This window comes from Macadamia integrifolia, chromosome 4 (genome assembly GCF_013358625.1).
Source record: "Macadamia integrifolia cultivar HAES 741 chromosome 4, SCU_Mint_v3, whole genome shotgun sequence".
Classification (NCBI taxonomy): Eukaryota; Viridiplantae; Streptophyta; class Magnoliopsida; order Proteales; family Proteaceae; genus Macadamia; species Macadamia integrifolia.
The window spans coordinates 1,133,146-1,158,759 of record NC_056560.1 but is presented as its reverse complement, the minus strand read 5'-3'; the positions used below and the strand labels follow the sequence as shown (position 1 = coordinate 1,158,759).

At 36.4% G+C, this 25,614-nt stretch overlaps 1 protein-coding gene across 7 annotated transcripts; it reads right to left on the bottom strand.

Annotated features, from left to right (window-relative positions):
• Nucleotides 1-1,704: 1,704 nt before the first annotated feature.
• On the bottom strand, nucleotides 1,705-12,527 carry LOC122077009 (protein MEI2-like 4). Of its 7 annotated transcripts, none has more exons than XM_042642717.1 (16): nucleotides 12,138-12,527; nucleotides 11,948-12,056; nucleotides 10,944-11,166; nucleotides 10,648-10,693; nucleotides 8,365-8,724; nucleotides 7,513-7,946; nucleotides 7,252-7,410; nucleotides 6,928-7,044; nucleotides 6,677-6,828; nucleotides 6,332-6,429; nucleotides 5,823-6,242; nucleotides 4,366-5,023; nucleotides 3,203-3,287; nucleotides 2,920-2,988; nucleotides 2,645-2,824; nucleotides 1,705-2,316 (listed from the first exon to the last, which is right to left on the bottom strand). In XM_042642717.1, exons 3-16 carry the CDS (start codon nucleotides 11,019-11,021, stop codon nucleotides 2,155-2,157), a joined length of 3,018 nt encoding a protein of 1,005 aa, XP_042498651.1. In that variant the 5' UTR covers nucleotides 11,022-11,166; nucleotides 11,948-12,056; nucleotides 12,138-12,527; the 3' UTR covers nucleotides 1,705-2,154. The 7 variants fall into 7 exon arrangements, with proteins under 7 accessions (XP_042498651.1, XP_042498649.1, XP_042498656.1 ...); XM_042642715.1 differs by having other exon boundaries at nucleotides 10,944-11,146; XM_042642722.1 differs by having other exon boundaries at nucleotides 5,826-6,242; nucleotides 10,944-11,146.
• Nucleotides 12,528-25,614: the final 13,087 nt, after the last annotated feature.

Below are 25,614 nucleotides of genomic sequence, written 5' to 3'. Positions count from 1 at the left end.
ATTCTGGCTGTTTCATGCTTTTCTGGCACATGGCAGTATCTATTAGCACCCAAACTTGATGGATATGGTGTCTACGTCATCATCTTCTTACTTGAGCTAATTCTCAGTTCAGCACAAAAGAGTTCAAGTTACAAATGAAGTGAAAATTGGTCATTGGTGAAGAAGATTAAAAATACTATGCGTTGGTAGAGATAGGTTACCAATTCTGAAAGATGGCTGGCTAGCCCTAGGGATCTACCATCTGCCCAATGGTCACAGTGAACAAATGATCCAAGATAAAACGATCTGATTGGACTATCGAGGCCCATTGTGGATTAGCAATTGTTCTCTCCTTCAATTCCCACCTTCTTGTCCCAAACGGAAACGTAGGCGAGTGTCAATGTTTGCTAGTTGATGCCTTCAAGTTGCGTCTATACTCTGTAGTGCTAACACCCCAATACTCTTACCTATAAAAGGATTAAAAAGTAAATGGATTGTATATTTCTGCTAGTTGATCTCCTGGACAATGTATGGCCCATTGACGGACATTAATGTCCTCCAAGTAGTCCCAATACATCCCATGGGAACGCTAATAGTTCCACCGGGAGGAAGGCCAAGAAATTATGCGGTTCAGTTGGAACAAGAAGTGCTTGAGCTTCTTGAAGCTCCCCATTGTGGTGGTTGGCCTTCTAAAGCTGGGTTCTAGATAGAAATGGAGGCTCAACCTGCATCATCGTTGTGGAAGACGATTATGCCATTCTCATTGCCGAGCGCTGCAAATAAGATTGTACTAAGCACGGGGCTGTTAGTGCCACAGCCGCTTTCATTGTTATTTTATGGTAAAGAGAGAGAGCGCCATGACTTTCCGTTCATTCCACCGTACAAAATGATGAACATAAAACATAGAACCATCGAAGATTTTGAACCCCACCTGGTAAAACACTGAACCTCGTCTTCTACCCTATTCACTTTTTTTTCCCCCTAAAACACTCAAGAAACACTTGGTTCTGTATTCCGTCACACTCTGGGGTACTGCTTGAGTTCTACTACAATGGTTAACCATTCTCTGCATTTCCTGCCTTTCCAAAGCCGTGGTACTCAGGTCCTCAGGATTTCAAAGAAGAAACCAAGGATCTGGATGGGATCAGAATTGGTCTAAATCGATCTGGGTTAGCTCCGATGCAGATCCGTCTGTAACCTTTGTGTTCGTACAAGGTACAAGGATCGGTCAGAATCGATATCAGGCCCCACCGATTCTGATTCGGATCACACCGAATTGGCTCATCTGATCCAGATTTTAAGTCCCTTGTCGCACTGTTCATTTTCCAGGGAATGTGCTCAGTCACTCTAACGGGCTATCAAGATTTTTAAATCGCTTGTAGCACTGTTCATTTTCCAGGGAATGTGCGCAGTCACTTTAACGGGCAATCCAGACGTAACCTGTAGGGATGGTCCCTATGATCCCTACAAGTTCAGACACCCAAGTTTATCAGTATTAGTCACAGCCACACAGACGAGTTCACCAAAGTTCATTATTTTCAACGCACCAAAGCGCCCAGAAGAGCAAACAGAGATCACAAATACAAGGTATAAGGAACTCGGAAGAAAGCAGAACTCAAAATAGGGGACAGCTATACCATAGATTTAGAGGGACTCCGCATCTCCTCAGAGTACATGACCTCAAAATTTTAACCAATCCAATGCCAAAACCAAAAATTCTCCATATCACAAAACAGGGGGAAAGTTTTGAATGCAAATATATATACGAAGGGGACGAAAAGAAAGAAGCAGAGAAAGTATCCTCGAAACACAGCAAAAATATCCCTCCCTTGCTCAGAAACTCCTGTACACTTTTAATCACTCATTATAATCCAAAATCTTGAGGACCTCTCTGTTGTGCCTTCTCTACCCACTATCAACTTCAATATTACAATTTTGAAATGACAACAAAATAAAAAACAAAGGGAGGGAAGGTAAAAAAAAAAAAAAAAAACAAATAAAAAAAACAAAAACAAAAATAAAAAAGTCCCTCAGCTCAGCTACACAATATGGTATCAAAATTTGAAAAGAATCCGTCAGCGAACCGCTAATATTTAGTTCTAGAAATTGGAGACGATATTCATATTACTTGATTTCAACACTCTTAAGGTTAGTGCCAGGAAAAAAGCGGCATGCTCACTCTGAGTCCTTGGCAGAACCCGACAAAGAATCTGTTCCATGAGAAGATTCCTCCCCATTTGCAGAGGTAGATGGGCTTCCCTCATGATTCTCCTCAATACCACTGGTCCGCGGCTTGGTGGGTCTTGAACGAATATTGATCCCCATAGGGAAAGGCTCCTAGCAAGATAAGATAAAAAATTTAGATTCTCTATTACCTTTCATAAGGTATCTAAATCATAATAGTAGTTGACAAGATAGAAGCTGTCCTATCATCCAAAAAAGGAAGCCATCCCAGTAAAAATAGCCCCTTAAAATTGTTAGATTTGTAATCATGAATAACTGCTTTATCCATGTCTTAGCCTCACATGTTCTGGACTTTCAGGAAAAAACTAACCAGAACACACATGAGCAAGCTTCATCAAATTTCCTCCTTTGTTTGGACCACCATGACCGGAATAACTACTAGTAAGAGTACCTAAACTGCCAAATCATATGATGTCCATACCTGATCTCCTGCGTTTGGACCATCAGAATGAAACAGAATAGGGCGGCATCGTTTATCTTCATTCATCAAGCTTGAATTCTGGAAATGGGCAATAAGAGCAGCTTTTCCCTGGATACGAGCATATGCAAGTGATGCCACCTTCTCACTATTGAACTTCTCCCACTTCTTACCATTAAACGCCTGCATTTAGTAAAATAGTAAAAGCAATTTTGTTTCCTCAGTTGTTCCTTTTGTACAGTAGTTTCATATTTTGTTTAAGTGTACTAGGAGCAAACCTGGTAGAAAGGAACTATGTGGAGAGAATCAATCATGTTAATGAAAGCATAACCCACATTGCACTTGTTCTATAAACAAATAAGTTGAAACTGAGTCAGCTGGGAAGCAAAACAAAACGAAGGATTTCTCCTGTACACCTCTTCCAAAAACCTCTGACAACACACCACCACACCCCCCCCCCAAAAAAAAAAAAAACACAAAAAAACAAAAAATGAAAGTGAAATAAAGAAATCCACAGTTTTGATGACAAAGGAAATCAAAATAACCACCAATTAAACTTGCCTTGAAATCAATTGGCAAATAAATGAAATCGTAAGTTCCTCGATGGTGTTCATCAATTGCAGCCAAAAGCATCTTCGAAGTATACCTACAATCATAACCACATCATCAAACAGGCAGAGAGGAAAATGAGGGAGAAAAGAGATGCACTGCACAGTAGCATGAAAGACTTTTTTCGACTGGGGGGAAGAGAAGATGACTGATGAAAAGACAATTTGATGACAGACAGGCAAGTCTTCCAGTCAAAGATCAGCCCAGAAGGGATGATTGCAGTCAGTCTGATTGCAGGGGTGGGGGGGTGGCCGGGGGCGTGGTAGAGGAAGGCAAAAGAAAACCAGTACGAAAAGTAGAACACCACGAAATATATAATTGATGAGAAAAGGATCAAAGATCTCAAGATTCTTTCCATACAAAATTGTACAAGTAATTGGATGTATATTCAGATATCTTTTCCAGTATGATTTAGTCCATTCAGGTATAAGTATAACAAAAAAGAGAATGTGCTTCCAATAAGCTGATTCACAAAAAAGCATATACTTAGAAAGGAAAGCATATGGAAAATAAATGGTTATGACGATTTAAAGTTAATTCAAAAGGTCCAAGGTTTCAGATTGAACTTTCTGAAATATTTCTCAGATTTGTCCCAGTGTGTGAATTCTTTTTTTCTCTTTAACACAACTAAATACGTCATAGATTAATTAATGTACACACACACACCAATGAAAGTTTATGATCCTATCAAACAAAAATAAGATCGTACAATGACATGCCAACATTTTGAACACAATCAATTAGCTGTAAAATTCATATTTTTCTTAGAAAAATTACGTAAACTATTATTAAAATTTGTGTAGAACAATAAACACAAATTTAGGCAAGCACACATGGTATGGGACTATGGGAAGAAACAAAGCTACCATGCGAGAGTAGTTACAATTTAAAAACATGAAGCATTCCATTTTCTGAAGGGGAAATTGCACTCAATTTAGCTGAAATTTTGGATTTCAACCCAAAATATGTTAATTTTCTACCCAATTTTAGAAAATGTGCTCTCTGTCTTGCATCTCAGGAAGGAGAAAAATGCATGTCAAAAAAAAAAAAAAAAAAAAAAATCAAATCAAATCAAATCAAACAAGTTAAAGAAGGAAGTAAGTTCATTGACATACTTGTTAGGAATGTTCTTTATCATAAGAGTCGTTCGGTTGTCTTCTCCACGCACAATTCGGTCAATATCAAGTTCATACTGTTTCTTGTTGTCCATCTGATTGGATCCACTTTCACTCCTACGGCTCCGAATCCGCTCATTAGGAGCATCAAATGATCTTGGCATGGGAACCATATGGTTTCTGCTAGGAAACATATGACGTCGCTGCTGAGGTGAGTGCATTCCGACACTATTTGAGGAAATTGATGGGTCTATACAGTTACCACCAACATGAAAGACATTATGAGAAGCAAGTTCCAAGGGATGCAAGTTAGAGCTACCAGAAAACCCCATACTCCCAAGAGAACCTGGATGGAAACTGGAACCATCAGGGGACTCTCCTGCATAATTATGCCGCCTTTCCCAAAGGGAGGGATTGACAGCCGGTGCCGATCCCACATGGTGGTGGTGGGGTACAGGTAGAACCGTGTTCAGGATATGAGAAGGTGCTCTTGCAACTCCATGCAGTTGTGCTGGGGGGAGAGCATGAACGCCATTGACAAAAGAAGGTGAGTTTGGCCACATCATGGGTGCTGGAGGAGGGTGATATGAGTTGGAATTACTCCACATGTAATGATGTCCATGAAGTGGGCAGCTCCCATTTCCAGAAGAACCAAACACTGCCAAAGAGAGGAACCAGTTACAATGCAAACATAGGGAAACAAAAACAACGTAATACCTTGGCAAACAGCTTTAATTGTAAATCTGAAAGGAAAACCAACGAATAAAGAGATGAGCCTCTCAATGTTGTCCAAACAAATGATGACTTGGTTGAATCTGAAAGTATTAAGCATATGAGAAACATATGACCAGCTGAATGCAAAGATGATGTTCCAGTTTAGACACAAAGGCATCGACTGACAAAGTTGAGGTGTGACCAGACTTTTTGCCTCCTCATTATAGAAGATAGAATTAAAATTTTTCCATTTTCCCATTTTAAGGGGTAAGGCCACTACAAGAATACAACAGAACAGAGAAAACACAGAGGAAATGAAGATTGACCATCAAAGATACCTCAATGGCAAATCTATCAAAAATAAAATGATCCTTGCAATGACTCAATTGCCAATATGTTATCCAATAAGACAAAGTTTGGGCTACAAGATTTATAAGGTAGACTAACTAAATAACAAATCAAATTTGTTTGCACATGCATCAAGTGTTTCCCGTTGTTTTTCCCTGTTGAATACACATGCATCATGCATAATGCTGCATTTTCATTTTGATTTGTACAATTATGCCACAAGTAGATTAGTTCAGTTAGTAGATTTCCTTATTTCTACTTCACCACAGAAATCGTTTCCAATGCATCTTCCTGTTCTCCGTCATTATATGATTATATGCATTCATCAATGAATAAAATGGTAGGAAACTGGTGTCATTAAAGAAGACTAAATTCAATAATTAATTGAAACATACCACCTTCATTAAGTTCAACTGAGTGCCCATTTGAGCCTACTCTGTGGAGGTGTCTGTTATCAATTACTTCTGAAGGTCTGGGATTGATATTTGCTGCTATGGTGCCAGGAGAACTGTAGGGCATGCCACTAGCTAACGCATCAGGATAATCTGGAAGTGAGTGAGGATGAAAAGATGGCATGCCTTGGAAACCAAACTTCATTTGCCCAAATGAGTGACTGGGCTCACCCAGCCCAGATTGATTACCAACTGATGCTACTCTCACTGGGGATGGCATACTATTTGGTACACTTGAAGAGATTCCATGGAGGAAAGCATTCTCAATGAATGGACTCATAGGTGGTCGGATTGTAGAGTTTGGACCCTGGATAGCTCCATTTTCCATGCAAGAAGATGTAATTGCTCCATGTGACACTGGTCCTGTAAAACATGGTGCATGAGACAGAATTAAAAAAATATATTTTCTTTTCATACTAAAAATTTCAGCTGTTATCAGGCAAGAATAATACCAAAGCAATCTGATGGTGAATCAGTAGGAGGGCTACCCTGTTGGTGACATACAATGGATTCTTCTTGCTCTAGCTCTGGAGATAATTGTTGCATCAAACTGCAGACAAGAATATTCCGGTTAATATTTTATACTTGCAGTGGATAAAAAGTTAGACAGAAGTTGACGAAAAGTAGTATTGACAAGAAAAAGACGGTAGTGAGATAAAAATCGAACTATAGGCTGAAACTGAAATAGATCCTGTCTATTAGGATGAGCATAAAGTTCAGGTGCCCCTCAAACTTGCATCTCAATCAACGGGTTGAATACAGAAAGGAAAACAGAAGTTAATTTGCTTGGGGAATACCACCGTCTTGCCCCACCAGGGCGGCTTGGCTCAAGCTTGATACGCTTCCCTGCAATATCACTCCTGTTCAATGCACGAAGTGCAGCTTCTGCAGCCCTAACATCGTAGAACTCTATAAATCTGTGGTGGCACTTATGTGGAGTTTCACGGATCTGCATATCAGGATTAGGAACGAGCTGAGCTGGTGATCTTCTACGCTTTAGAAGAAAATAAAATAAAAAACAAGCACAAATATTGAAGAACCATCTTACCTCCTTAATTTCTCCATAAACGCCAAAAATCTGGCGGAGATCATCATTTGAAACAGAAGAATCTAAGTTGAACACCACCAGTGTACCCTGGTTGATATCTTTCTCAGATGGGTTATCCTGACAACAAATAATTAACTAGTCAATATTTTTTATGTGAAACCATGCGGATCGTAGGTGAAAACAGAAGATTCTATGCACCTAATAAGAAGAATTATGTGACCCAAGCTGCTGCCAGAACTAACAGTACCTAAATTTTCATTTTTCTTTTCGAATGATTTGCTGGATTACATGCATAAGAATGGGTAGTACAGCACAGGAGCCTACCTTTGGAATTGAGAAGTGTATGTCAAGTTTTCTGCGTCTTAATGGCTTGTTTTGAAGTGCTCTCATTGCATTGCGTGCTGCTCTTATATCATAATAAGAAATCATAACAAAACCACGATGCTTGCAGGCTGTATAAAGGGTACGGATGTCTCCATATTGCTGCACAACCAAAACAACAAGTTGTCTGATGATTAAGAAACCTCAACATTGGGTGAACTGGTCAAGATATTTATATCATGGTAAGGTATAAGAGTTAAGTACCTCAAATAGAGCCTTTAACTCAGAATCTTCAACATTACTGTTGATATTTCTCACAAAAAGTGTTCTTGATGGATGTTCTCCATAAGGGTGTTCCCCAGCAACAGAACTATTAGATCCCACCTGCTGACCATTGGAAATTCCCCCAGAAGAATCAGAATTCCTTAGGGCCCCAGAGGAGCCATCATCTCCCTCAAGTTCCATACCACCACCACTACTGAACAGATCAAAATCTTCTATTTCATCCCCGCTATTGGGTTGAGCAATATACTCGATCTCATCAATAACCCCAGAAAGCAAATCGTCATCATCAGGAAGGAGGTTGCCAATGGTTTGGGCCTCAATTTCTTCGAGGGATTCAAATGGCTCTTCCTCATAGTGGGGGGCAATGGTGTCAACAGAATGTCCAAACATAACATCATTTGATGGCAATCGCACTACACCATTGAACAAAAATGGCACATAGTCAATGATTAAATCAACGAGGAACATATCATGCAAACAAGTTCAGTAGCTCAAGCAAAATCACTTAAAAAAAAAAAAAAAAAAAAAAAAAAAAGAGCGTCCAGTACACAGGGCTCCCGCTACTGCAGCCTTACCCCCTGCTTCGCAGGAGGGGCTGTTTCCAATTATCAAACCCACAACCAACAGGCTGCAATAGAGCAACTTAACCGTCGCAACAAGGCTCACCCACTTCAAGCAAAATAACTAGATAGAGAAATAATGTAGCGGTTCCCGAAAACAATGCACTAAGATGGTAATTGCAAACCTATAATAATTCGAAAAGACATGCCAACATCAGTAAGTATAGACATGGGCAATGACTAAGCATCAATTTAAAAAGGAAAAACTTACACTTTCTATTAAATACTTCTGATAATGAACTTGAGAAGAGACTATTCTCATACTGAGCCCCATTCACATCAATCCTGTTCCCTTCCATAAGATAAGATGCTGGCTGTACATAGAAATTGGACCTGGTTCCTGCATCCTGGCCCATAGATCCCCATGAAGTCAAAGACAGATTGGCAGTTCTCTCCGCTCCTACAACCGGCTGCTCTAAGCTAAGCTTCAGCTTCTGGTCTCGAAGTAAATAATTCTGAGGAAGTTCCAAGCATTCAATTGATCGTGCTCCCACAGGCACAAGTTTCTCCAGTGGTGACGAACCAACTGATTTGATGCCTGATGTCCGCGATATTCCAGGGATTCCCAATCCTGAAGAAAGGTAGTCCCACACAGCCATAAGATAACTAAAAAGGAAGAACTAATCTTCAAAAGGCACATGCCAATTGAGGATAATTAACTAAATGTTCATAATGTCCAGCTCAGCTGTTATGGGAAATAACTAAATCCAAACATTTCCAGGAAAGAATCAGTAGGGATTATATGAAACTAGCTCATTAGAAGATCAATCAGCGATAAGATTGTTGATTTTTGCAATAAAATAAAATTTACCATGGCAGGGGAACCTCTGACACCACAGCCACATTTTGTGTACCCCACCCCCCCCCCCCCCCAAAAAAAAAAAAAAGATGTTCAGTTTCCTACAAAAAAGATGCCATAAGACCAATTTTCCATTGCAAATTGCAAGCATTTCCCTTGATCCGGTCTTAATTAAAGATCCAATTTTGCAGCCCTGTTTGCTCGCTACTATGTTTCATGGCTGCCTCATTACTGCATTGTTCTTTTTCATTGCTCTTTTTTCTCACAAAGCAATCTCCTCTAACAAAGCCTTATCAAAACCCAGGCAAGAGCCAAAGTCATAGTAAAAAGAACTTCCAAAAGGCTAGAAAATTCATTATCCTCTGTGTAGGAGAATCCATATAAACACATTTTCCTAAAAAGGGATTTCTTTACTAATTGAATTCACCAATTCAAAACTGATCATATATTCCACGAGAATTATGCCTTCTGTATCATATGTAAGCCATAAACGTGATATTAAGCCAAAATTATGACATCATACTTACATCAGTTTTAAAAGTTTAATAATGGTGGAGTTATTGTTGTGACCAAGCACAGCCTAAAAGGAATCACCTTTTGATTAAAGTAGCGTAAGGGGGAGTTAACCCCTAGGAAAAAAATATTCCAGGAAGATCCCTTTAAAGCGGAAAGTTCCAGGCTTTGATGAGTTAGCACAATGTGAAAGCCTCACTGCAAAAGCGATAAAATACAGATGAAACCCATTACATTCCACAAAAAGGATCCGATCCTGTTTGCCTGTCATGTCAAACTCATGAGTTCACGGGCTTAGCTGAAACCTCCTTCCAGCTACAGGTTCAGATATTACATTTTTACCCAATTTGAAAAGCAAACAAGCCCAAACTCTTATCCTATTAGGACCAGATTGTGAGCATTCTAGGAAGCCACGTGTCTCCATTTATATCTTGTTGGAAAGGGATCTGATAGATATTAAAACATTTTTAAATTAAATTCTGCAAATCAGATACCGTCACAAGAAGATCTCAAGGATTTTATTAATCCCGAGGAAGAAGCCACATGTCTCCATTTATAAATTCGTGGTTCTGGATAATTGTTCAATCATTAATAGTGAATACTTATGAACGATATCATATAATATGCCTTTGTTTCCATGCATAATTTAAGCACACCTACACCTCATTGAGCAAGTGATGAAAAATTACTTCTTGAATGTACACCATTATATGTGCTATATTTTTTGAATCTCCTAACCTCGGAACATCAATCAGAGTTTGAATTAGACTAAAAAATATTGGAAAGCCAGGTCATGGAATCTTTACCAGGTGAGCCAACTTATGCAAGTTCCATATAAAATAACTACATGAAATTACGGATCATTGAGTGCAAAAGAATATTGACTTTCAAACATATAAGTAGGAAAAAGGAAAGAAAGACTAGAACATTTCAGAAGCCACTTGATGCATGCAGATTTCAGCTTGAATTAACCAGGATTCGAAACAAAACTAGTATACATGGAAATTTTTACAAAAGATAGTTATCAGAGATACAAAATTACTATTTGAACAAGATCTGTCTCTTCATAAAGCAATTGCTCAAACTGCACAGGATTTTCAATTACCAAGGATTCCACATTAAGGATTGCTTTCATGGCCCCAAACAACATAAACATTGCTCTGTAAAAGGAGAAACACTCACCGTGCTGATCAGGCATGCTTTCGGGCTTCCAAAATCCAACTTGTCTCTGCCATTGAAGCAAAACAGGGGAAAAACTATATGAATCAAAATTAAACTAATACTACAAACAAAAGGAAAACCGAACAACAAAAAAAAGCAAGTACTCCAGAATAAATCATAAATCCAAAGCAGGGTAGCAATACGAAAATGTAAATACATTATCAATTTGCAGGAAAGAGAGAGAGAGAGAGAGAGAGAGAGAGAGAGAGAGAGAGATCAGAATTGTAACTAAAACAATGCCATTGGACAATCCGTACCTCAGCAGGAAATCGCATTTCCTCATAAAAGAAAGATGACGGTGACAAACCACGTTGATCCATTACTTCTGATGGCATTGTGCAAGTTCGGACCCAAAAAAACCTCAGAACAGACTAAAATTCAAATCTCAACATCTCTACAGCTACCCACGCACAGCATGTGAAGTCTTACAGAAAATCCAAGACCACGTTCTTCCGGTATCCTTTCATAGAGAAAAAAAGCCTAAATCAGGATGACACAGACAAAATCAGAACTTCAAACATGAAAACTGATATCAGTCTTATCGAGGATGAAGATATCCACGAAAACCAATTAAGTTGTACCGGTGAAGGTTGATCACCGAACAAATGCAGAGAAGGATGTTTATCGATGGGATAAAAGCGTTAAGAATAAAATATGGTAAGATGCTATTTTGGCATCGGGACAAAAAAATGCATACTTCGATCAAGGAAACCAAAATTGATTTTTTTTTTTTTTTTTTTTTTTTTTAGCGCATATATATGGTCACAAGAAAGACTCACTCCATACGACGACAACAAAACAATTTAATGAGATCATGAAATCGCATGCTTCCTAAATCATAACTCTTCCGCCAGGAACCAGAATTCCGAGCGTACGATGACTCCAACAACCAAATTTCGATATAGTTCAAAATATAATCGAAAAGCTGAAGAGATCACAAATCGGCAACAATTAAAAACAGGGAATGAATGAAGAAAAAGGCAAGAATCAAGTCCAGCAAAGATCAGCAGGAGATCACACGATACAAAGAACATAAAATTCATGCAATAGATCACATCATGACCTCCAAAACTGTAAAAAACCGATAAAGATGCCACCTTTGGACCGAAGCATACTCGATCACACAATCAGGAGACTAACCGGTCACGAGAAGATCGAAAATAAGCAAGAATTCAACACCAAATTTTGAAACGGTACAAAAAAAAAAAAAGGAGAAAGAGAGAGAACAGAAAAGGAAACAAACCAAACAAAAAAAGCTCACCACTTTAAGTATCGTCTCCTCCTCTAACCGTCTTCTCCTTCTCTCGCACTCTCTATCTATCTTTATCAAACTCCTGTCTGCAAATGTTTTTCTATTTCAAGGATGAAAACTGAAAAAGAGAGAGAAAGTGATAGCATTTAAACGAAACGGATTAAAGAGCTGAGAGAGGAAGCAAGGAAGAGAGACGGACATGGAATGAATTACGCCATAAGGCAAGGGGATTGAAGAAGGGATCTTGGCATCTGTGCCGTGCAAGGACCTCCAAAGCTATGATACCCTCCCTCCTTTTTCCTGCATTGCAAGTTAGAGAGCCAGAGAGAGAGAGAGAGAGTATGTGTGTATTATATTATTTTGGTTTTTCTAAATATTAAACAAAAAAACGAGATTTATTCCTCAGGCTCTCGCACCATCGCCTAAGCGCATCGGTTTTCCGGCGACTATTGATCAACTTTCCGGTCGAAATTCCGAGTTTCGAACCCTCGCCCGGCAAGTCCGAGCGAGAGAGAGAGGGAGTGCGAGACAAAAAACCACAGAAGGAGAGTTGAGATTTGGTTGGCTTTGAAAGAAAAAAAGAAAAAGAAAAAAAAAATTAGGCGGAGTCGTGTGGATAAACGGCGGTGGAAGAACAACCCCACCTTCCTCCAAACATGAGCCGTCCAATTCGGAGAATCAGATTAGTTTCTCACCGTTAACAGTTTTAACGGCGTCACAAAATCAGCTCTCACAAGTTGAAACAGCGAAGCCGAGGCTATCTATGTCTCGTTGGATTGTTCTAACAAATTATTTTATGGATTAAACCTAGCTCTCTTAATTTTTTATATCGCAATTTGGTGATTTCATTTTTGGTAATAATCGTAATTTGGTGATTTTCATTTTTGGTAATAATCGTAATTTGGTAGTTTTCTTTTTTGGTAATAATCGTAATTTGGTAGTTTTCTTTTTTGGTTATAATTGTAATTTTGGTAATTTGATGATTGGACCAGTTTCGATCCAATATGAGCGTCCGCATAAAACATATTCTGTTTTCAAATCAAGTCACACTGCGGTTTGGTCCGCTTTAATCGGATGAACCAATCTTGGTCTCAACTGGGCCATATCGAAGCTGGCCCATCCAATTTGGTTTTCTGTTCGTTTTCGGATTGGGTTATCATACTGGTATCAATTTTGTTATGAGGTTGGTTCTGTTAAAATATAAATTAAAAAATAAAACATTTATTGCAGTCTTTTTTTTTTTTTTTTTTTTTTTACCATCTTGATTTTATTTTCTGTCTGTTCTGGTTTTGGCCGGTCCATTTTGGTTGATTTCTAGCATTGTTTCATATAAACTCATACCAAAGTTGGTCTGATAGGAGTTCAGTACAATATCGGTTTAAATTTGACACTTTACATTCATCTAGTAATTGTCAGCAAAAAGGGCGGAATTTTCCCATCTATGAGCAAGTGGCATAGGAAGTGCATCAATTTTCATACAAGAGATCGAAGAGGTTGTTTTATGTGAGGAAGAAAGAGAGATGATGCTCAGTCAATGGCTTTTAGAAACTTTTCCCTTTGTCAGTATCTTTAATTGACACTAATTAGACGTCATTACAAAAAGAAAAATTTCACAAATATTTTTTTTTGCAGATCTGTCACATGCCCTATCAGCTATTGATAAAATATGATTTTTTTTTGCCAAACTATGTTATCGATGCCAAAAGACATGGTATGACAAGTTTAGTGAGTGGCATCCCTTACAACATTAATGAGGTTGGTAAAACTTAATCATGAATTAATTAATACCATTTTCATTAATAGAATAATTAAGTAACTTTTATCTTTCAATGCCCCAAAATCATTGTTTCAAAAATTGAAATTGGATCAGTCAAATGAGATTCAAATTCATCTTGACCAATCTGATTATTACGTTCTAGAGCAGTTGATCCTAGGGTTTTTAGGACTAAATATCTAGTCTTTCAAATCTAATGGGCCGATTTTAGGGTTTTTGAGATTAATTCCAACTGATTATTATTCAATTCAGTTCGGAATTGAAATGATCGATTCAACCTAATTTCAAGTTTAGAGTTCTTTCCATAAATGTCTTATAATGTGAATCTTTATCTAGATTGTCACCGCAAAGTGGACCTACTGACAAAAAATGGGATCAAGTCTACTTCAACCTACCTAATATAAGCTCACATTCATGACCCTTGATATCCACCAAATGGAAAATTAGTTGGGTCCAAATTATGTGAACATACTCATTATGTAATCTTCTGCGTGCAAGTTTCAAATCAAAAGCATGTAAAAATGTTGCACAAGATATGGAATGGTAAGAGTAAAAGGTCAATACATGATTCAAGTTCAAGATATAATGGTAAGAGCTGAATAACTTAGAATTCGAGATGGAATGGTATTTTTGGATGTTCAGGTTGTCCTCCCCCCACCACCTCCCCCTCTTTTTCTCCTCAAGGTAAGGTTGCCATTGAGGATTTGAATTCCTTCAATCATGAAAAAGTGGCCTCAAATAAGGAGGTGGACTGAAACTTATATAATCTATTTTTAGATAGTTGAGAATTGTATTTTATTTTTAGGCTATTATACTTTTTAATAGGTAGAAAAGTAATTAGGATTGATCATCTTTTAGAATATTTTGCATTTCAGAAGGGGGTTTCAGTTTTGTAATGTTGATCAATTTTTTCTTTGTATATTATCGACATGGAAAAAGTCTCTCTGCATCTAAGCATGTTTTACGTCTATTTACATTTTTTTTATTTGTTGTTTTCTTTATTGAATAAATGAATAAAAAATATTCACGTGTGTAGGCACTTAGGTTAAGAGAACTCTTTCCCTATCCAAATTTATATATGCTTTCTCTTGTGGTTTGAGGTTTTTTCCAACCAAGGAAAAAATAACTAACCATCAATTTATTTCTAAAAACACATATGAGGAAAGAAGAAAAAAAGATGACTTGTGATTCTGAAATTGATCACAAACTTTGACATATACGCTACAAGGAAAGTTCCATTTAACAAACATATAGTTCAACTAATTATCCCTACCACTTAAATCAAATTAGTGGATTGTGAAGATAAACTTATTATTATTATTATATATATATATATATATATTTTTTTTTTTTTATTTACATATTAAATCATATAATAAGTGATATTATGATCTACAACTTATAGAACAAAAGAAGAAAAAATTGTGTGGCAGGTTAGGTGGATTTCTTTGCTAGCTAGCATAAATATATGCCACATAACATATTAAATCGAGCTAAAATTTTAATTACAAATATACCCCAAAGTTCTCTGCTGACGTATAAGTTTTAATTCGAACAAAATTTCCATATGCTAAGAGAAATCACTAAGAATTTCAGAACTACCTAAAGAGTCCACAGACTTCTAAGATACTCCATGTACATATATATGTGGGAGCTTTGCTTTTATATAGAAGAGTATGTGACAAAATTACAACCCAAAAGTTAACATGAAAGGAAAACGACTCCAACAGGTGACACAAAACAAGGAGGGGCCCACAAATCCTTGAGCAACCGCCACATTACACATGTCCGACCTTTTATGTTTTTTCTCATCAGTAGATTTATAGCTTTCATGGATATGGATACGGCTGAGTTCGCTAGATCATCCTTTGAAGATATCAAAATTGGTGATAATCTAGAGATTCTTACAAAACTTGTCTATGTATAAAGTTTTGTTGTCTTTACAACAGTATTAATAATTTAGTTTATTTTTTTAGTGCTTAAATAAGTAAATTAGTAAATTAGATATTCATACAACCTTATGTTTTTGTCATGTGGCAAATCAGTTGAAACTATAATTTTTTTTTTAAATTATCATATAATCTTTCTATGAGACAAACTGGATATACCCTCTAAACTAGCTAGCCTGCAAAATTGTACATTTATGATATCAGTTTTCTTAATTTTGTTAAGCCATTTTTCTTGTAACTATAGTTTTAATCATGTGGCAATTTAATTGGAGGTAAAATTTTAGAGAGAGGGATAGGTATGTGATGAGCACAATAATGTGTGAAATCTTAGGGATATAAGTGTACATTTTACCCCATTTTAGATAGTACTACTTTTATTTTTCTTGTTTTTTTTTAGTTTACAAGTTTATAAGATAAAGTGCTTAAAGTGAATCAGGAACCAGTCCAAAGGTGGGACCCACTCATTGGTACCACATCCTCTCTCCTATAAAATCCTGCAGATTATTCTCTCTCCTTGTCACCTCACAATATCTTGAAGATGCTATGCAGAGATTCCTTTCTGATTTAATCAAGATTGCAAGATATTGGTTAATATTGTAAGGAAGGAATAGAATTTGTTAATTTTGGAAACGGATTTTCTCATTCTTCACACAATATCTCAGAGAATGAGGATTTTTACCAAGATTTTATTTTATTTTATTTTATTATCTTTCTTTTCTTAAATAAGACTTGTAGAATGAAGGAAGCAAAACAAAAGCCCTATAAAAGCCCCTTCCTCCCCCCTCTTAATTATTATTCCCCTTAGTTTATTTTCTAGTTTATGCTTAGTTTTTTTCTCTCTCTCCCTCTCTCACTCTTTAGTTTTAGTTCTTCTCTATTTTTGCTTTAATCACTTTGGTAATAGTTTTTTATTCTTATCCAGCCTTTTATGTTTATGATTTATGCAATTGAGTTGTAATTTTTTAAGTTATAGTTCTAGGCTTAGATCTAGGTGACAAGATCACGAGTCGTGGAGCAATTTTTTTTTTCAATATTTGTTTTCTCTAGTATTATAAATTTCAGATTTGGTTTATTTCAGATTTGGTTTTTAATACTGGTAGTATCTCAAATCGATCAAATTTTCAGTTCAAGGGTTGAAGTTCAAGTAAGTAGACTCCTTCAGTAGTATTCTCTCCCCTCTCTCATTCCCTCTTTTGACTACCCTTTCTTTCTTAATTTAGGATTTTTATTTTCAGTCGTTACATTATTGCTATCCCTTTCCCCCAAGGTTCATGGCTAGTGTATGTGCTGGCTTTGCCCCTCCTAGCTATAGAACCATCAATTTATTGCTTTTATTTTAATTGTCTCCCTTTCCCTAAAGCCAAGTAGAGTAACCCTTGTAAGAGTGACTCTCTCGTCAAGTAGGGAAGCTCATATTATGATGCATCTCTCGGGCTAAGTAGAGAAACCTACTTGTGAGTCTCTCTCTAGCTTTATCCCATTTCTTTTACTTTATTTTTATTTCAGCATTTTTTTCCTTTATTATTATTTTTTTTTTTTAATTGCGTGGGTTGTTTATTTTAAGTTATTTATTTATTTAATTTTAATTGTGTGGCTTGCGTCTTTAAATTCTTAGATGACGAATGGTTAGGACGTTATTTTAGATACATATATTTAGGACGGTAATTGGAATTAGATCACAACCATTAATCGGTTCACTTTCATATTATTAAAAGAAATAAAAAAATAAAGTGGTTGTTCTCTCTGTGTTCGACCCATAGCTATACTGATCCGTACGTTTGCGGTTATATTTTAAATCTCAAACAGTATGCTAGTGTACTACCTAGGAATAAGGTATGTTAGCGGGATTTTAACCGTTAGATGAAACATAACAAATCTCATCGGTTCATGTAACAAGGTCTTACAAAACTTACCCAATACTGCCGCTCCATGGTCTTCTTCAGCTTAGCTATTCCTTTACCCTCATACTATGATCGTCATAGACACCGAAGAAATGGATGGGGAGATCTCACCGGAGCTTTGAGATCCCGACGCCATACAACTGTCAACATGATCACAAGAGCTGGAGATGAAGCCAGTGATAACAAAAACGACGTCCTCCACAAAAACACAAAACACAAGCCAAAGACGATCCAAATAATCACAAAAACACCTGCTAGGTGTTTGGCAAAAAAACAATTGCCGACAAACCTGAACTACTCGTCCCTAAAATAAAATAGAAGAAGATTTACGGAGAAGAAATCATCAGTGACCAATCACCCTCGATCATTACTACCCAAAAACCTATGGGGTCGGAAAAAAGTGTGAGACGAACTGACAATTCATTCACAGTGACAAGGAGTGACTTGGATTTGGCCGGAACCTGTATGGCTTTAGCTTTCCATCAAAATCCCAAATTCCGGCAAAGAGGGGAGGTAAAAGGGGATGTATCGATATTATGTAGATAAGATGTTGGATCATATTCCATCTTAGGCAGGGGGGTAGCATGCCGGAATGGATAGTGACGAATGTCAGCGCAGCAAACTCGGTTTACAGAGCAAAATTAAAAGCCTTATAGAGAGGGGTATCGGTGATCGTGAAGCCGGCGAAGCTGTTGTTCTCCAAGAAGGGGTCAAACACCATATAAATGGGTTCGAAGCTTTCACATTCCTTCATTAAAAAAAAAAATACTTTCACATTCTATGTAATCAACTGGCATTTACAAACTCTCTGATCCACCATTCCTCTTTGAATCTGATCTATTATGCTTTTCCTTTTGGTTCGGCTTCTCAACCTGTGATTCAACAACATCAGCGTCGTCATCGTAGTGGTGTTGAGGAACACCACACGGCATTGTATCTAAGAGTTTCCAACAAAATGCAGCACCGGAAAATACATACCATAACCTGAAATTTCCTCCTCCCGAACGATCGAAAACCAAAGATCCGACATCGTTCCTGTGAATCTTCGTTATTTTCCTACCAATTTTGAGGCGGAGTAATCAGAGAAACGAGCCAAACATGTTTGAACTTGCCAACGACGATGATACTTCGAAGAAGACTGTGGAGCGGCGGTATGGCACAGGTTTGGTAAGACAACGATTATGAACGGATCAGATTTTGTTTATTTCATCTAACGGCTAAAATCCCACTAGCATACCTTATTCTTAGATAATGCGCTAGCATACCTGTGTTTTTCCCAAAATATTATAAACATATTCTTTACGTCATTATCCATATATTTGAGAAGTATGAAATAAAGTTGATTTTTTTCACTCAATTAAATAGTTTTTATTAAAAAAAACAAAAAGGAAAAAAAGAAAAAAAAACTATTTTTATATCCGAACCCACAACCACCAGGTTGTAATAGTGAGTCATTAGAAGAGCAAACCCACGCATTGGCTTACACCATAATACATTCACTACCCACGCCCTCGATGGAAATGTTTAAATCACTATCATAAAGAGACGTGCATGAGAAACAGTTGCTTGACTGGAGTTTGAAGTCTTGCAATGTTCACGTTATCCGCGAGAGCTTAAACTGACTAGTGTGTGTGTGACACGTTCAGTTGAACACTTTAGCTAACTGTACTGGCAAACTGGCAGTGGAAGCTACAACCAACCAAAGAGCGTGTTGCAATAACACGGTTGCATGTATCACCACCGGCGACTGGTTGGTGGGGTTTAAAAACCCGAAATGAGGATAAAATTGGTTTGGATTGGATCAAATTAAAATTGGTTTAAAATCAGAGAAATCAGCTATAAAAAACCTGAACCGTAGTTTCCAGATTTTCCAATTCAGAATTTGGATTAGCCGAATCCAAATTTCAAACCCTACTAGTAGGGTTCCGAAGATAGTATTATTATCGTACCAAGTGATCTGTATTGGTCAGGCAAGTGTCTAATATCTGGTATCATATTGATCAGATATCATATCGATTGAACAATATAAATTAAGAATAACATAATTTAAAATTCTATTTTTAAGATAAAAATAAAAATATTTCTATCTGATACGAATAATCTAATACCAATACATTGTGATATTCGTAATGATTTTGAGAATGACTGATACCATCCTAAGCATTAAGCGGAGAGGATTAGGCCATCGAGTTAGCCATGCCAAGTCAAGCCAAGACAAGCCGGCTTGATAGAATACTTTGGTTCGGAATTCGGATCTCTCGGCTCCTTGTCTTTATGTGGGTTATATAAAAAAGGTACTTATTCGCTGTCTATGGTTCTGTTACAAGTCAGGATATCCAGAGGTGTATGATTGGAGATTTGATATGCTATGGATATCCTATCCAAGCCTTTTGCGCTCTATCGTCCCGCTTTGGAATCTTTTGCCGTAGGGCTTTTCTTTTTCTTTTTATTTAATTAAATATTTCCTTAACTCCATTGTTTTATAAAGATGAAAATTTTAAAAAATTAATTGTAATTGCATTCAAATATTTTTTGGTTGAAATTGTAATTGCATGCAATTAACCTGCCCTTTATCGTCCTAATTTGGAATCTTTATCGTAGACTTCTTTTTTTTAATTAAATAATTGCATTGTTTTATATCCATCTTTTCTATTGATTATGATAAAAAAATTTAAAAAAATAATTCTACTTGCATTCAATTTGTTTTGTCGAAAATTTAACTGCATGCAATTAGAAAAATCCTGATATTGATATGTAATGATTCAAGCTAATTAAATGTCAGATTATTTCAATAAATAATGACAAAAGAAAAAGAAAATCACTGTCGAGTAACATCCCCTGCACCCTCTCACGTGGGGTAATTAAATTATCACCCCACCGATCTCCTTAGATGTCCATGTACACTTACAATATCCCTTGTGTCAACATCAAGGACCACTCAGTCTGGCATTTTCACCTTTTATGAGAAAGGGGAAGTCATTTTGCCCCTCTCTATGTCTAGGCACAACCCAATACTTTTAGAGAGAGTCCATCCCCCCTCCCCAAAGAAGATAATACATTGGTGTAAATGATAAATTCTTCTTAAAAACCAATACAAGGAATCACTGCCTTGTTGCATCCCCCTATACTGAAACACATAGGAGTGGTGAAATGACCACCCCAGGCCTAAGGACAAATTGAAAACTATTATTAAGAATCTTGTTGATATACAATTAACAATACTCCATTCAAGCATTCTCAAGTGAATAGAATGCCCAATTCTATCTATAATTGTGAATCTTTTAAGATATAAATCTAAGAATAATCAAACACCCAAATTATATAATGCAAATCAATAATAATTAAAAAATAAATTAGGTTTGTTAAAGACACTAAATCCAACCGTTTACACTCTATATGCACTTAAAACGACTCTCAATTATTTTTTTAAAGAGGAATAAGATGTCCACAGACTCCATAGCAGAGGCACGACCTTGGTCGATATATTTGGTCTATCGACCAAGAAAACTTTTGCCCAAAAAAGGTAAAATTTTGGAAACCTCCCTCGGTTATCCCTTCCAGGGTTAGAAAAATGGGATTTGATCGGATCCATCGATTCATGTCAATCTGGATCGGACCAATCCAACACAGAAGGTAAGGTTTAGGTGAGGGCAGGTTGCTGATTTCCACTAATTCTAGCCGATCCATACCCGATCTAGATCGGAATTGGCCATAATCGATCCATGTCAGAAATCCTATTTGGGTGGGTAAACAAATCATGTTCACTCTGGATTGGAATCAGTTGGAACCGATTTGGATCTTGATTATCAAGGTCCTAATCACCTCAACAACTTGTGTAGTTTTTTTTTTTTCCTATAATGGGGTACCTTGGGGGGTGGGGATTGTTAATTAGTGAGGGCATTTGATGACAAGTGCTTGCTCAGTTGGTTTGTAATGTGGTAGGAGGTCATGTGTTTAACTCTCCCAGCTTCATCTTGTGCCATAAGACACTCCCCTCTCATTCGTCTTCCCTTCACTCCGTGCAGTTTAAAGATTAATATTTAAATCTCAATAATTGGATTAATATCAATCTTTTATATATAGTAATATGAATGAATATGCATCAACTTAGATCAAACGATTGTAATTATACTTTTCATTATAAAAAAAAAAAAATTTTTGATTTTTTTTATACTTTTACCCTCATTTGATCGATACCACACTTAGTTTAAGATTGAACGAGTATCAATACCAATCTTAACCGATACTAATATGATTCAGTCGATCCAATACCACTACTAATGCTGATACTCTGAACCCTGTTGTAAGTATAATTAAAATCAAGTCCCATTTAGCAATTAGATATGATAGAACTTTTTTTTCTTTTTATCGAAATAGTGAGGATAGCTGAGATAAATAGAATCTCAGTTTCCTTTATTCTTAAAAACAAAGATGGGATTAAAAAGAGAGAAAAAAAAAATTGCAGCTTCCAATAGAAACCACTAACTTTGGCTAATTGGTAATTACAATACTGTAGTGGACAGACAAGGTTGAACTATGTAATATTATTGGAATTGGAAATCACAAAAAGGTCAACAGGAGGTGGATCCTCCCAACTCTTACCAATGGGGGACACGAGAGGAGACAGGAGAGCAGAGAGGGAGAGAGAGAAAGAGTTCCAAACCAGTCCGGCACGTCACCGAATTCTCCCTCCCAATGGGCCCCATCTTATAATAATATATAACCTAATATATATATCTTTTCCCAACTTACCTTTTATATTGATTTTTGTCATTTAGTGAATGACCTGACCTGTCTTTCCCTCTTTGGTTCTCTTTTCCTCACTCACATTCTCGCGTGATTTAAAAGCTAAAAAGAAGAAAACCTCTTTGTGTGCTGTGTGTTACCAGAGATTGATCAAAGAAGACCTGACCTGCCTTGCCTTGGGATAGCCGGAGCTGGCAGGATTGTACCACCAATGTTATCTGTTATTTCTTAACAACAAATGTAGTCAGAATAATAAATTAAAAAAAAAAGAGAAATCCTTTTTCTAATGTTATCCCCTCTTAGTTTAATATCTCTCTTCTTCTACTTCAGAATTAAAAAATAAAACAATTAGGTGATTGGTCACGAGAAGAAAAAAGAAGAAGAAGAAGCGATCTGTTACATTTGTATAGGAAAGGTAGAGAGAGAGAGAGAGAGGCATCATGGGTGACATTATACAAGCATGTGACTCCAGTCTGGTCTGGTGTACGGGAGAAACTGTATTTTGAACTCGTGAACGAAAGGTAAACTGTAGAGATGTTTCCGTCACCAGAGGAGAAGGAAACACGTATGGTGCTAGCCATGGTTTTAGGTATCGGTTTAAGATCCGTTGTATTGAATGTATCATATTGATATTGATTGAGATCGATTTCTGATTTTTGACAGATTTAAATTAATTGTTCATATCATTTCAAGGTAAAATAGTAAAATTAGTACTTTTTATAAAAATCTGATAGCACACTATAGTTTACTGGTTTTTCTCTTTTAAAAAATCTAATAGTTAAAGTGTTCGATTTAGGGTCATAAAAAATGAATCGAGATTTGAATCGGGTTCAGTGGATTTTGATTTGGTTTTGATCGGCTGAAATCAATTACGAATCTACCATCATCTGATATAACCATAGAAATCAGGTAAGGATCAGGCAAAATCGGGATCAGTTTCATTTGATTCCTATCCATATTGTCCTATTTAGTTGACTCCATTTTGATTTTTGAATCTATGGTTCAACTACTTGTAATAGTTCCTAGACCCTTTTTTGTTTCCTTTGAAATTAATAGATCCACAATTTTTCATAGACTAGTAAATGAAAGTAGAGGATGAGATAAATGAAATTAAATCAAACTAAATAAGATTTTGTTGGGAGTTATCATTGCCTAATTTTCTATGAGAAAGCAATATAGGGGAATGCAGAAGAGAAGAGCAGAGAGGGGAGAGAGAGAGAGAGAGAGAGAAGCATCTGCTAGCATAACCCACGCTGACAACTCACAAGACTTTTTCCTAGACTTTATTCGTCGGATTTAAGGAGGACAATAAAAATCATACTAGAATCATCCTACCTTTAATAATAGTTTACAATAATCACACACTTATATGATTATTAAAGAAAAAATCCTTTTTTTTTCTACAATTGATTTCACTTCCCTTCCTTTATTTGCAATATGGAACCCCATAGTTGATGACATGTTTAAAGTACTTATACAATCAAATTTCAAGGGGTAGGTAACTCCACCATATTTATCCACAACATTAAGAACTTCCTCTTTTAAAATTTTATAATAAAAATGTCAATATCCTTTTCATTTGTTGACACTTGTAACTACTATCTAACATAATCTTAACCACTTTCTTTGCATTTAGATGTGGCATATGATTATCAAGTGTAAGATTGTTGTTAACTTGTTAGTTTGACAAATTTAGAATAATGGGCTCATATTCAATCTTGGATTGTAATTGTAGTTAGTTAAAATGCGTTTTAGTTGACTTTTTTTTGTTGTCATTTTTTCCCAGTTTCCGTATTGATCTCAAATATATTGTAAAAAACTTAAGAATATAATCTATTTTAAATATTTGTTACATATTTTTATTTTTAAAATATTTTGATTCTAATAAAAATAATATTATACAACTTCTAGCCCATAAATTAAATAAAATATATGACTATATGACATGAGTTGTGTACTTTTGCCCCAATTTATGGGTGTTTATTCGTAATTTTTTTTTCATATTTTTTAATTTAAATGTGTAAAATATGTACCGTTATAAAATCATCATACCAAACAAAATATTTTTATTGATCCTATTTAAACTAACTATAATGTTGACATTCCACATGAGAAGTCATAGAGATTACTAAATAAGATAAGAAATCCCTACACATCACTGGTCTTTAGAGACACCCTAATCATCAGATAAGAAAACTTTATATGTGTAAGATCAATGGTAGTCTATTAAATGCATCAAAGAAGACACATGAAAATATCTTTAGTAGATGTTGTACAAAGACAGTCAGATAGAGGAGCAATTGAATTTGGATGGAACATTTTAACAAACACATACGCGGCAACAACTTTTTTTTTCAATTCATTAAACGAAGTCCAACTTTGGAAACTAATTAATAAAGCTATATTGATGAAGACGGATACACCTACAAGGCTTCAACTCTTAAGACAAGTAACAATACAAACACATGTGAAGGCTCAAAGGCCCATTTTTCAGCCACAAAAGCGATGCCACAAGTCTTTGAATCTTTCCTTTCCCATTCATGTCCTCTTCTGCTCACTGGCTAAATAAAAAGTATTTTTTTTAACTTTAAGCTTTAGCGGTACCAATCCTCCGCGCAATCATACTACCCTAAAAAAGAAGAAAAAAAGTACTTGAAATTTATTTGATCCAATTTTGGGTGCATACAATATTTTGCCTCATCTGTCTATTTAATTCCAATAAGATCAGTTGATCCATATAGTACTTTCTTAGGGTTAGGGCATATTTTAGTTAATTCTAGAGATTTTAGTTTGTTTGGTATTGTATCAAAACTTAGTTGGGATTCATAGCTCTTCATTATTCAACCCCAGTATGACCTGGTCCATGTGGTCATGGGTCAGGATGGACCCACGGGAATAGTCAGGTTAAAGGCCGAGATATTCATCGTTAGCAAAAAAAAAAAAAAAAAAAAAAAAGTTGGGATTTGATCAGGATCTTGATTCTATTCTTTCACGCCTTGGTCCAATTCCCAACATTCAGGGATGGTTCAATCTCAAGATAGCAACAAATTGTCCTTAGTAGTTATATTACGGGAGAGGGTTCCCTACCTCATATCATATCTTCTCTAGCCGAAAGGTGGCTAGAGAGATAAAATAGGAAACATAAATCAAGAGAGAGACAAGCATAAAAGTGTGGCTGGTCCCTCTCTAGCCAACCCCCGACTAGAGAAGTTCTAAAACTTACCTATGAGGTCATGGTAGAGAAAATTTTGAACGTCATACCAGCAATGCGAATAATGGTATCATCCACATAAAACTCACTTGGTC

Coding starts and splice junctions, on each gene's coding strand:
- LOC122077009 (XM_042642719.1), bottom strand. CDS start 11,021: ATGCCATCAGAAGTAATGGATCAACGTGGTTTGTCACCGTCATCTTTC. Junction 7,411..7,512: donor AGTTAAAGGCTCTATTTGAG/GTACTTAACTCT, acceptor TTGGTTGTGCAG/CAATATGGAGACATCCGTAC. Junction 5,024..5,822: donor AGTTGAACTTAATGAAGGTG/GTATGTTTCAAT, acceptor TCTCTTTGGCAG/TGTTTGGTTCTTCTGGAAAT.